The 13,162-nt window shown below is 45.9% G+C and overlaps 1 protein-coding gene across 1 annotated transcript in view; it reads right to left on the minus strand.

Moving 5' to 3' along the window:
• RAB22A (RAB22A, member RAS oncogene family) overlaps positions 1-13,162 on the minus strand; it is a 13,509-nt gene continuing 347 nt past the window's right edge. Inside the window, exons 2-7 of the mRNA XM_032970405.2 lie at positions 10,713-10,792; positions 9,721-9,802; positions 7,597-7,668; positions 6,929-7,035; positions 6,199-6,308; positions 1-5,677 (exon numbers count right to left, since the gene is read on the minus strand). Coding sequence (XP_032826296.1) covers positions 5,586-5,677; positions 6,199-6,308; positions 6,929-7,035; positions 7,597-7,668; positions 9,721-9,802; positions 10,713-10,792 — 543 coding nt within the window. The 3' untranslated portion in view covers positions 1-5,585. The remainder of the gene's footprint in view (positions 5,678-6,198; positions 6,309-6,928; positions 7,036-7,596; positions 7,669-9,720; positions 9,803-10,712; positions 10,793-13,162) is intronic.

Below are 13,162 nucleotides of genomic sequence, written 5' to 3' on the forward strand. Positions count from 1 at the left end.
TAGCATCGTGCAATCTTTTATTTGTCCGCAACAAAAAAAAACCAGACGGAAACTGCCCGCAGGAGCCTGGATTCGAACCGGCGAAAAATCAGACTCGGAGGAAACCCAAAGGCAGAGAATCAAACACTGTGGTGAAATAAACGGACCACACTATCTGAAGTATCCATGACAAACACGATACAAAACCCATTCAACAACACCACAGGAAATAATTGAAGTGCAATCTAAACTTTGGAGTGGCTGTAACAAACTTGTGCATTATAATGGTTTCCTGCTAAATCCCATATACAGTGAGGGAAAAAAGTATTTGATCCCCTGCTGATTTTGTACGTTTGCCCACTGACAAAGAAATGATCAGTCTATAATTTTAATGGTAGGTTTATTTGAAAAGTGAGAGACAGAATAACAACACAATCCAGGAAAAACGTAGGTCAAAAATGTTATAAATTGATTTGCATTTTAATGAGGGAAATAAGTATTTGACCCCCTCTCAATCGGAAAGATTTCTGGCTTCCAGGTGTCTTTTATACAGGTAACGAGCTGAGATTAGGAGCCCACTCTTAAAGGGAGTGCTCCTAATCTCAGCTTGTTACATGTATAAAAGACACCTGTCCACAGAAGCAATCAGATTCCAAACTCTCCACCATGGCCAAGACCAAAGAGCTCTCCAAGGATGTCAGAGATAAGATTGTAGACCTACACAAGGCTGGAATGGGCTACAAGACCATTGTCAAGCAACTTGGTGAGAAGGTGACAACAGTTGGTGCGATTATTCGCAAAAGGAAGAAACACAAAAGAACTGTCAATCTCCCTCAGCCTGGGGCTCCATGCAAGATCTCACCTCGTGGAGTTGCAATGATCATGAGAACGGTGAGGAATCAGCCCAGAACTACACGGGAGGATCTTGTCAATGATCTCAAGGCAGCTGGGACCATAGTCACCAAGAAAACAATTGGCAACACACTACGCCGTGAAGGACTGCAATCCTGCAGCGCCCGCAAGGTCCCCCTTCTCAAGAAAGCACATATACATGCCCGTCTGAAGTTTGCCAATGAACATCTGAATGATTCAGAGGACAACTGCGTGAAAGTGTTGTGGTCAGATCAGACGAAAATGGAGCTTTTTGGCATCAACTCAACTCGCCGTGTTTGGAGGAGGAATGCTGCCTATGACCCCAAGAACACCATCCCCACCGTCAAACATGGAGGTGGAAACATTATGCTTTGGGGGTGTTTTTCTAAGGGGACAGGACAACTTCACCACATCAAAGGGATGGACGGGGCCATGTACCGTCAAATCTTGCGTGAGATCCTCCTTCCCTCAGCCAGGGCATTGAAAATGGGTCGTGGATGGGTTTTCCAGCATGACAATGACCCAAAACACACGGCCAAGGCAACAAAGGAGTGGCTCAAGAAGAAGCACATTAAGGTCCTGGAGTGGCCTAGACAGTCTCCAGACCTTAATCCCATAGAAAATCTGTGGAGGGAGCTGAAGGTTCGAGTTACAAAACGTCAGCCTCGAAACCTTAATGACTTGGAGAAGATCTGCAAAGAGGAGTGGGACAAAATCCCTCCTGAGATGTGTGCAAACCTGGTGGCCAACTACAAGAAACGTCTGACCTCTGTGATTGCCAACAAGGGTTTTGCCACCAAGTACTAAGTCATGTTTTGCAGAGAGGTCAAATACTTATTTCCCTCATTAAAATGCAAATCAATTTATAACATTTTTGACATGCGTTTTTTTGTTATTTTTTTGTTATTCTGTCTCTCACTATTCAAATAAACCTACCATTAAAATTATAGACTGATCATTTCTTTGTCAGTGGGCAAACGTACAAAATCAGCAGGGGATCAAATACTTTTTTCCCCTCACTGTAAGTCACATCTGAATGACATTGCCATTAATAGTCTGAAGCCCACATGAGTCCGAGTATAAATCCAATACTGTTTAGTGAGAATCCCACTTACCAAAAGCAACTCTTCATTATGCCAAATACCAGGCATGCAATTAGTACAATTCAAAGCCATGATTGAATTAACACATCAAAAAGTCTCCTTTTCCATCTCAATTGTAGTTTCTCACTTTTCATGCCACATTTGCAGTTATGTTAACGCTATTTGCTTAAATACATTGTATTTTTGCATTCACATTTCATTTTACACACAATTAGATGCATTTATGGTGAGGATCATAATCTAATTTAAATCGATGAATCATTGTATCATGACACGTCTACTCAATAGCATATACGCATTTGTAGTAACTCCGATATTTTATTGGCTCGTACATTGTTATTTTCCCATTGCAGCGCCAACATCAAACTGGAGCTCCACACAGCCACAGGGCAGCATGAGGCAAAGGAGCAGCAAGTCACGCTGACCTGGGTTGCACACCAGGGACGTGCAGAGCGGTGAGGCAGAGCCTCACCTGTCATACTCCAATAATAGTTGTTACGAAAAGTAAAAATAATTTAAAAAAACAAATATTAAGATTTTTTCCACTGATCTGTTATAAATGTCATTTCTGTACGATTCCAATAATTTATATAGTCAAAATCGCCAAATTTGTGGAGCTCCGCTGCAAATACAGGAAGAGACGAGAGGTGAGGCAGCGACGTGCTCAGCCTCCCCTCTGATTGCGCAACCCCTCAGTAACTGGATGGAGCACGGGCAATAAGCGCGTGCCTGTTACGATCTCAGAATGTCACCAATGTAATGTTTGTAGACCCCTTCATTTCATGTCCTCGCCTTCTATACTCCAACTTATTTTTCACGTATGTGTATAAAGATATTTTGGCTCGCTGGTCTCGTCATGAAACTGCAATGAAAAAGCACCAGGGGAGGCAGCCATCAACATCTGCCTCACAGAGGGGAACGTGTCTAACACGCCCCCCTCAGTGAGGACACGCCCCCCTCAGTGTGTGAATCTGGCTCTGACACTAGCCAGTGCCTCCCCAGCCATTAACCTCACCGTACGTGACTGTTGCACACATGGGGTTGTACATGACGTCAAGGGTGCAACAAAGAATGTGTGCAGCAGGCGTTTAACTGAGAATGTACAAGTGCAGGGTGAAGTCAAAACGGGCTAGGTACCTCCATATTCTCCGGAATTAAAAAAAAATATCCCTCCGGCAAGTAAGATGCATCCCAAATTTGTGCCCGGTGTTAACAAAGTTATGCAAGTTTGACCACACGGACCTACCGGGTATAAGACGCAACTTTTGTTTTAAATTACAGGGGAAATTTGCTCAATCCTCCGGAAAATACGGTAAATGTCGTCCAGCCCACAAGGCATGCAAAACCACCACTGAACATATACACCATCAGAAAAGCATTTCTAACAGTTTCCATATATTTTAGTTTGCTCTTTTTTTAATAAAAATAGCAATATTCAAACATGTTGCAGCTACAGAGGCAGAGCACATATTTGAATTCCAATTCAAATCCCCACACAGGCAGCAAAGCTGCGCATCACATGGAATGACCCGAAAGAGTGCGACCATTGACCTCCACATGGCAACCTTCAATTGTCTTACACAAACACTACAATGTCCATTCTTTGGCTGTGCAAACAACATTTTTTCCCCCGTGCCTATCTACTGAATAAGCTTATAAGAGCTGGGCTGAGTAAATTAAGTGCAAAACAAATGTTTACATTATAATTCGTGACCAGACCGAGCCAATCAAACTCTCCACACAAGAAATCGTGGCTGACAGCCAGAGATTTAAATCGGCATCAGAGAACCCTGGGCCACTCCGATGCAACATCGTGAAATTAATCATTAATTTAACGAAGTGCCAGAGTTAATTAACTATTCAACACCCCTTCTTGGTAAATCATAATTACGCAGGGAGAAGTTATTCATATTTAGCAATTTAGTTGTATATCATTTTAAGATGACATTTGGATGACAATGGTGGCACACACTTTGCTATTCTTACAAATCATGCCACGAAGTATTTAATGTCCACACTTCAGTACAGTTGGCTTTGAAAATGCCAATGTCCCATAGAAGTTACTTGGCGGTTATAGCGGGAAATTTAGTGTAAATTCAATTGCAAACCAGTTCAGTGGTGTGGTGAGTGTGCTGACCCAGAGACTACCAAGGCCCTTTGTCAGTCACATCAAGGCCTCCATAAGACAGGTTTTTTTGGGGGGTTAGACCGCGTAAATATATAAATCTGTCGTTAAACCCGCCTCCATTTGCCAATCAGGCGATGTGCCACAATTATGTTCTTGTACGGCACACAATTACAACAGATTCAGAAGGGGTTTTTATCTGATTGGGGTAAGGAAGACAAGTAACCCGCAAATATAGCATATATACACAAAATTAATGCGATAAACACACGTGGAGTTGGGGTTGCATCACAATTAAGGACGGTTTAGAGCATTCAATGATATGCATAAGAGAAGAGACAGGTATTCAGTCTAGATTTAAACGAGGGGAAAAATTGGAGAGGTGGAGCAGCAAATAAACAAATGGGAAAATAGGCAGTGAAGTATGGTATTTACTGCACTGGAAGCAATAATAGGGTAGATATGTGCTATTCAATCTGACACAAATCGAGTACGATTTGTCTAAATATTACGGCAGCTAAGTTACGCGATTGCAGTTTCCTAAACAGGAAATTCTAGGCAGAGGTACGCCTTCATCAACAGCGAACAAGTTCAGTGATGAGAAAAAATAAAATACAATTTCAAATCCACCACAGCATCAATTCCAGGAATTAAGACATTTTGTACAGAACGAGCCACCCCTGAAAATGAGATTAACTATTACAGTAAACATACACTGAATTCTTAAGCTATGCCAGGAGACACTGTGCGAAGCTTACTTCCAGGCTCGCCAGGCCTTTTACAATTTAGCTGAGAGTAAATTTTTGAAATGTGATGCTAATATAAGTCTATCATATACCTTCAAATAACCTAACAAAATCTTCATAGTCCATCTTACAGCAGAACGTTGCTTTAAAATTTCATAATGACCAGGTGGCTTTAGTGGGAATTGAACTCAAGTTTACTGAGTCAACGGCAAGCATGCTAACTGCTCGGTTATCCAGCAGCATATATAACCATTCACATCGCCCTCTGCTGGAATAAAGGCTGATATATCAGCACCGAATCTTGATTTTTATTTTGTAGAACAATCACTTGGAGAAGGGGTGGGGAAACCTAATTTCACACGGCCCATGACCACGAGGCCCCAGAACTTTGAAATGGCCACAAGGTATTTATCCGATGCTGCACGCATCTCTAATGAAATTAATCTAGTCACTAGAATGGAAGATTTTCAACCTTATTTTAGTAAATTCGGTCACTTCTACCACTACAAAGCTCTCTTTATTCCAGGTCGACACGCAAGTTATATTTTCGCATTATCAAATGCCACGAAAACGTGTGTGGTACTGCGTGGCCCACCAAAGGCAACCTTAAGGTCCGACTCGGCCCTCGGTAAGGAGAAAAATGACCCCTGATTTATATCCTTAGCCGCAGTTCAGCACAGCCAAACGGCGTGGGCGTGCCGACACACGGGTTGCGGCGATCCTTGGGGACGGGCGAGTTGGCGAGGAGCGACTGTTTTGTCAGCAGCAGCGCCGCGCCGGTTGACCCGCTCCACGCAGCTGGAAACCGGGCCGATCCGACGAGTCCTGGCTGCCAGGAGGCACGCGCTCGCCTACACACGCGCAGGTACGGGTACGCACAACGGTGGACAGACGTGGCACGTAAAAAGGGAACGCGTTAATATGACAAAGACACACGAGGAATGTTGAACTTGTGCAAATAGGGCCATGTGGATGCGTACAGGTGATGCATGTGATACACACGTAAGGGCCACACAATACACAGGGGACACGCGCACAGCGGACCGACACACATGCATAAATGTGAACATAAACACACTTAAATCTGACACACGAGGCACACAAATTATACATGTGACACAAGGGGGACACACACGGAAGGAACACACACATACCGATATATATAGAGACGTGTGTGGGATGGTGCTACAAGACAACACCAGTGGTCGCACATGTAGACGGTATGACATCATAATACGTCCGTACACCTTACAGGGTGGTGTTAAGACATCATGTGGCCCGTCAGGACATGTAGTTTAAGTACATGGCTCGCTTGAAAATTGTTGGGAACGCCCTGGTGTAGTGCATGGGGTGGCGGTAGCGTTGCACGCACTGATGCGAGCAAAGATCTCGCAGATGTTGATGGCCGACTTGGCGCTCGTCTCGATGAAGATGGCGTCGATGGAGTCGGCGTAGTCTCGCGCATCCTGAACGGACACCTCCCTGCGCACCCACGCAAGCACCATCACCACAACTGCACCATAATAACACCAACACCATCACCACAGCATATACAGGGTATCAGAAAAAGCCAGGAAGCATTGTAATTTTATGAGACTCTGCGATCCCCGTTTGTGAATTTCTGCACGAGACATTCCCACACGGGTGGAGGAATGGATGGAGAGTTCCCTCCGAATAACCACTCAAGATCACTGGACCTTACACCTCTCGACTTTTGTCTGTGGGGGCATTAGAAGTCTGTCATTTTCAACAACCGACCCAGACACATCAAAGAACCAAAGGTAAAATACGAGCCAAGTGTGCCAAGATGTGCATGGAAGAATATCTTCACTCAGTGTCACCATGCTAATCAACCTGCATTTAAAGTTATAAGTTATTCAAACATAGCTATGTACTAGAGAATGTGGACATGATGAGGAATGTTCAAGGCAGCATGGTACAGCATGCTGTGGATATGATGTACAGCATAACAGCATTGTGTCATTGTATGGTGTAGCTATCATAGCCCAACGTTCTGTGGTTGGCATATAGAGAGTGTGATAGCAGTAGCCTGGGGTAGTGTGGTGTGGCTAGTACAGTACGGCGTGACAATCTGCGAATACCTCATGTCATCCAGGTCACACTTGTTGCCTGCGATGGCGACGATGATGTCCTGGGGCCCGTGCTGGCGAAGTTCCCGCACCCATGACTTTAGCATCTGGAACGACTCCTGGCACCCAGAGTCACAAGGACATGCAGTTACAGGGACACAAGGACATGCTGTTACAGGAACACAAGGACGTCCTGTTGCAAGAAGACAGAGGTAGAGACAGAGACGCAAAGCCACAAGTATGCAAAGACACGGAATTGGATGACAAATCTGGATTGGGCAGACAGTAGAGTGAAAGGGAACGGCTTTGCCCAAGCAGGTGAATGAGGGAAAATTCTTTGGGAAAAGACCGCAAGAAATAAAAAGAATGGCTACACGAGACAATTCTCAACAAGATGAGGACAAAGAGAGCAGCTGAAAGCAGAGTGAAGGAAATTGTGCCTCGGGCCTGTCTATAGACAGAGCACTTCATGATAAGGATTGATTTAGTCAACAAAAATAATTCCCAGAACAATGTCACATGCAGTTCGGGCTGTTATTATGTTCTTGTTATCAGCAATTTTCACACTGTTATAGGGCAGCAGTGTAAAATTACTCCTTTGAAGCAATTGTGGCCGGAAAGTAACCCGGAAGAGAGTCCTGACTTCCTGTAAATTCAGCAGTGGCGGCGGATGCCCTCACCTCCTTGGTGATGTCATAGACGATCACTGCAGCGGCTGACCCCCGGTAGTACATGGGTGCCAGCGAGCGGAACTATGGGGCACAACGCGGCACCAAAACACGCAAGTATGAGCACAACAATGACAATAACGATTTACGTCGATACAGTGATTTACACAGTAGGGCTACGTCGTGGTAAGCAGTGAGAAGTGCAACACGATCAAACATGCTTCTGTGCTCCACATGCGTATGCTCCCTGCTCCCACCACCAACAGAATCAGAAGTTAATTTCGCGAGTAAATACCGTTGAGCTATACAAGTCTCTTGCAAGGGCGACTTGGCCATCAGTCGCCAAAAACCCACAATGACCAGCTTGGTGAAGCATGGTCAAGTAACCCTCACGACTCGCACGTCGCGGGGAGGCCCTCGTTCAGCGCCAGATTGACAGAAGTTGTTGTACGTGTGTAACGGTGTTATTGGGCCAAGATGCGCCGTTATCATGCGGTAGCCGGCAATACTGGCCCCATGCCAATAGGGGGCAACAGAGGGACTGAGCCCAGTGCTGAGAGTCTATGCGCCATAGGGTCCAACGGTCACCCTATGGACCAGTATGTCAAAGGGGCAGACCCCAGACCCCAGGAGGTGGGCTGGGGGATGACATCATCTCCGGATCCTTCTCGAAGGTTCGAGAAGGAAGGTGTGGCCAGGGCGGAGCGAGCCACAGCTCTGTATAAAACCCGGACCTCTGAACAGTCCCAGCAGTCGTCGTCCAGCTGAAGACAAGAAGCCTCCTGAAGACTGAAGAGCCCTAAGGGCAGAGCCGTACCCCTGGCAAGGGTCGGCTCCAGCTTATATACCAGTGAAGATTCAAGCTTCACTCACGGAGGAATTGTAGATTAGCCAGTGAGAGGTGTGGTAGTCTGGAGAGTAACCTCCATAGTTTATCGGGTGTGAGGGGCCGTTACCTCTCTGTGTTAGGTGCTAATTGTTCAATAAAAACTGTGTTGCCTCAAAGAAGCCTTCTTATACTTATTCAACCCACTACACATGTGTAGTGACATATAATGGGTCACTACGGCGCCTAGCGCCATCTACCGACAGAGAGAGGAATTGCGTGTGTAGTAGCCCTCTGCCAGCAGAGTACACGTTCTGGGGGCTGGCAGAGTAGGAGGAATTTGAGGATGTAGTAGTTCGATTGGCTGGCAAGGGCATGTGATACGACAGGGTAAGGATGTGGGCCAAAAGTGATAGAAGGGACACGTGGTGTATGGCCCAGAATGTTCTGGGAAGTTCCAGAAGGGGGTGTGGCCGAGGGTGGAGCCAGGTCACGCTGGGGGGCAGAAAAGGGAGGTCTCGAGGTCCAATCAGGGCTGTCTGCTGGAATGGAACCCGCCGTGCTACATCTTCTTCTCGGTTATGTAGTTACCCCGTTGTGGTGACTGGTTATGTAGTTACCCCGTTGTGGTGACTGGTTATGTAGTTACCCCGTTGTGGTGACTGGTTATGTAGTTACCCCGTTGTGGTCGTAGATAAACGTGTAGCCTCCTGAATTTCTGTGTCCCTCAAGTGAACCCACTACACGTGTACGCAGCGTCGTTATGCATTCACATTTCAAGACAGTTATAAGTGGGGTGGGGGTGACAGGGCAGGGAGAGAGACACTGTAGCAGAATCACTGGAATGAAACAACCAGGACCCAGGACCAACAACACTGAGCCCAGGGCAGCCAGGGCAGCCAGGGCAGCTAGGGCAACACCAACAAGTCCCAAGGGGTCCTAGGGGGCGGCTGAAGCATGCGTCCCATGTAGTGATGTAAACATGTGCTCATGTACGTGCTTTTGTGTATTTGGAGTGGTGGTGTAGTGATATGACTGCACTAAAAACTCAGCTTCCAGGGGTTCAATTCCCAGCGACTACTAACTTTATTGGCAAGTGGCGCCTAAAACCAGTTCACCCTCAATTAGGTTGATTCAGTCTGAAATAAATACTTGGTGCAATGTGCATACATCATCAGTGAGGCTCGGTTTTGGCCCCACGGCCCTCTCTCATGCACTCTACCAGCCTTAACAGGTGCTCGCTAAAAGCCCCTGTCCCAACGTTCTGCTTGTTATACATTGGATTGATATATGCGAGTGGGTATACTAACACGCTCCTGCCCAGCTGTGTCCCAGATGAGATACTTGTGAACCTCGTTCCCTTGGGGCATCGTCTTGGTCATGAAGGATGCCCTGGAGGCAGAGAAACCACAAATGGGTAATATTAATCCTTTCAGTGACAATGTCACAAGTTTCAGGCCATGGCATAATTCATCCAAGGCTTCATCTTAAAAACTCCCAAGGTGTTGGGCCTGGCCGGTGGCTTGGAGGTAATTAGGCTCCCTCTGCAGATATTCTGGGTGAAATTTTTGGGATTCAATAGCCCGTGATGAAACCAGGTGCTGAAGTAGCGAGTTGATTAGTCTCAACTGGGGCACGAATTGTTGCATAGAAAATTAAAACATTTTAACCTGACTGCCTTAACTTCTAGTTAGTAAAAACAAACTGTTTGGGTGTGATGCTGACATACAGCATATGGCAAAGCACCCCCCCTACCGTGAAAAGGGTAAAGGCCACCTGAAGGATTATTGCATGAGAAGTCTGTTATGCGGCCCTTCTCTGATACATGCGCTATCCTGCACTATGATATTTTCAATTGGATTCTCTTAACCTCATTGAATGATATCAACAGCACAGGTGAAATACATTTGGGAAAAATATATATAATTACACAAAATTTCCAAAAAAATACATTAGGCTCCTAATTTTCATACAGTATACAACTGTTTGTCGTATGAGCTGCTGTTCTATTAATAATAGCCAAATAATGTATTTATTCAAGAAAGTACTTTTTGCAAACCGGAAACACACTGCACACGCGAGGAAATATTCCGTCTGGAAACACGTTTCCTCTTCCATATGCCGGCCTCTACGTTCCACGAAACTCCACGCACGTCCAATTAAGAGCCAGGAAAGCAGAAGAACACAACTCAACCAACGGGCAGGGAGATGGGGAAAGGGAGACAGGGGAAGGGAGGACGTGGCGGGGGTTGGCGGGCGGAGGCTGTGGAAGCATTGAGTCATGGAGCCAGCCACGACGCACCCGATGGTTGGGTTGATGTTGGGATCAAAGTTGTCCTGAACGAAGCGGCACACGATGCTCGACTTGCCCACCCCGGTATCCTGGATCACGTGGCACAACAAAAACGGCAACCACCATCGACAACAACGGTTTAAGCTGCTAGCCTGGGTAAGAAGAGAGCGTTCCATTTGAATGTCGAGTATAATTATGGCCACGCATCCACATGCTCAAAGGCACATACTTGCCTACTTAAACATGTCATCTTATACGGGGCCGTCCATAAATGACGTCACGCGATTTTGGACGATTTTTGACCCCCCTCCCCTCGTCACACGGCGTCACAAAAAGTCAGACCCCCCCCTCCCTCAAATATGACGTCACAAAGCTCTTCCCCCCCCCCCAAAAAATATTTCCATGTTGAAAATAAAACATGCTTTAAATCGCTTTAAACAATTGTCATTGTAGTGCGTATTTAATGTGGCGCTGCACTCTGTGTTGAAAATAAAACATGCTTTAAATCGCTTTAAACAATTGTCATTGTAGTGCGTATTTAATGTGGCGCTGCACTCTGATGTTGTAGGAGTGTTGTTATAACAATTATTGTTGTTATAACAATTCAATATTTATTTAAAGTTGCGCATTTTGATGTGACGTCACATTTCTAAAATCCCCCCCCCCTCGTCACACATCGTCACGAATGTCTGCCCCCAACCCAAGGTGCGTGACGTCATTTATGGACGGCCCCTAATTGCGCTTGTCCATATAACCACTTATCCACAATCATACACAAACCCACTCCAACTCCCCACCGACACATAACGCACATTATTTACCACGCTCGCCCATATACACACATTCACCAATATGACCACATGTAAAAGTATATTCACACACTGATAAAAAAATCACACTATCCCACAATCACATTTACCACATAAAGGGCCCACAAGCTCACTCTCATCCACGTCTACAGACTACTAGCCACACATACTATAAACTAGCCACACAAGGATCCACATAACCACTTAAATAAACGACAACTTCAATTCGTCATTAAGTGGCGATGACGTGAACACGGCGTTTGTGCCAGGCTAGGTACACCTTGGGGCCACGTGAAGTGAGGAAGGCTCGCTGACAGGCCACGGGACAGGCCCAGGTGTTATTGTTTGATTGACTGAGATGATTACAGACTCGTATACAAAACCAGACACTAGAACCACTCCCGGATCGCCTTTATCTTCCCAATGTGTATCATTACAAACTGCACCAGGTACTAATTTAAGGCCGAGTCGAGCTAGCGGAGGCCCAGCACCGATCAGAGAGCGCTCACCACTGATGCAAGCTGCGGCCTGTAATCAAACCCAGCAAGTCGCTTACCACACTACAAATAAGTAATATTTAAAAACTTTTTTTTAAAAACACGCTTTAATGAAATGTACCGTACTAGTAATGTCAGAACTTCACGACTCCAGGAAGTGGCCCTAGAAGCTTGCCACAACGTGGTGATTTACAGCCAACGTCTGTTGAGCGTGGACAATTAGACCCAAGCCGAAACATAACACAGAAAAATGTTTACATATATATTTTATGATAGAATATAGTATTGTCATCAGTATGACATAAGTATACCAAGTTTGCAGTCGATACCACATTGGCAAGTGGGTTAAAATTGAGTTACAAGATTTGAGGATACAACGACAACAGACACAGAGTTAAATAAAAGCGTGTAAATAAATTGGGACATCTAAACGCACACATCACAAAAACAATTCGCGACACCACAAAACCGCACACACCCACAACCACACACACAAAGATAAAGATCCCCCTGTGGTAGCATACACAAGATTGTTGAAGCAAGGGCTGTGAGCGAGCACCTAAGAATGCCGAAATAGCGCACAACCCACAACCCACACACACACACCACCAATACAATCGCACACAAATAACCATACTTTCATCAATATTTTGAATCCTCCTTCAACTCTCACACTCAACCACGCACTGCGTCTACGACAACAAATCACTCGCATGACCACCACGAGCATATGACCCACACACGCACAAAGATAAAGATCCCTCCACCCCGTGTTGCTTTTTAACGGGCCGTCGTGGACAAGTGCTGTTCGACTCGCCTATGAAGACCGCCGCACTTGACCACTCACCCCGAGCAGGTTAAACTTTTAACCCTCACCTACAAGCACCGATACAGCCACGCACGCGACTTACAAACCAAATATACCCCTTCGTGCAGCCTTTAACGGGCTGCTGGAGCAAGTGCTGTTGGCGATCACCTATGAAAGGCCGGCACGGCAGACGACAGAGGTGGGTTGGCCTGCACCACGCCCAGTCGGCGTTGTTGTTGTCTTCAGTGGGGTTGCTGACACAACACCACCACCACCAACACGGAAAACGGGCACTCATTTGAGGTCGATTCAACCTGGCGGGAGGGCCCCAAGAAACCCGTTCTG

The sequence above is a fragment of the Petromyzon marinus genome, chromosome 43, assembly GCF_048934315.1.
Source record: "Petromyzon marinus isolate PM22_M1 ecotype Great Lakes invasive population chromosome 43, UKy_Petmar_22M1.pri1.0, whole genome shotgun sequence".
Taxonomy (NCBI): domain Eukaryota; kingdom Metazoa; phylum Chordata; class Hyperoartia; order Petromyzontiformes; family Petromyzontidae; genus Petromyzon; species Petromyzon marinus.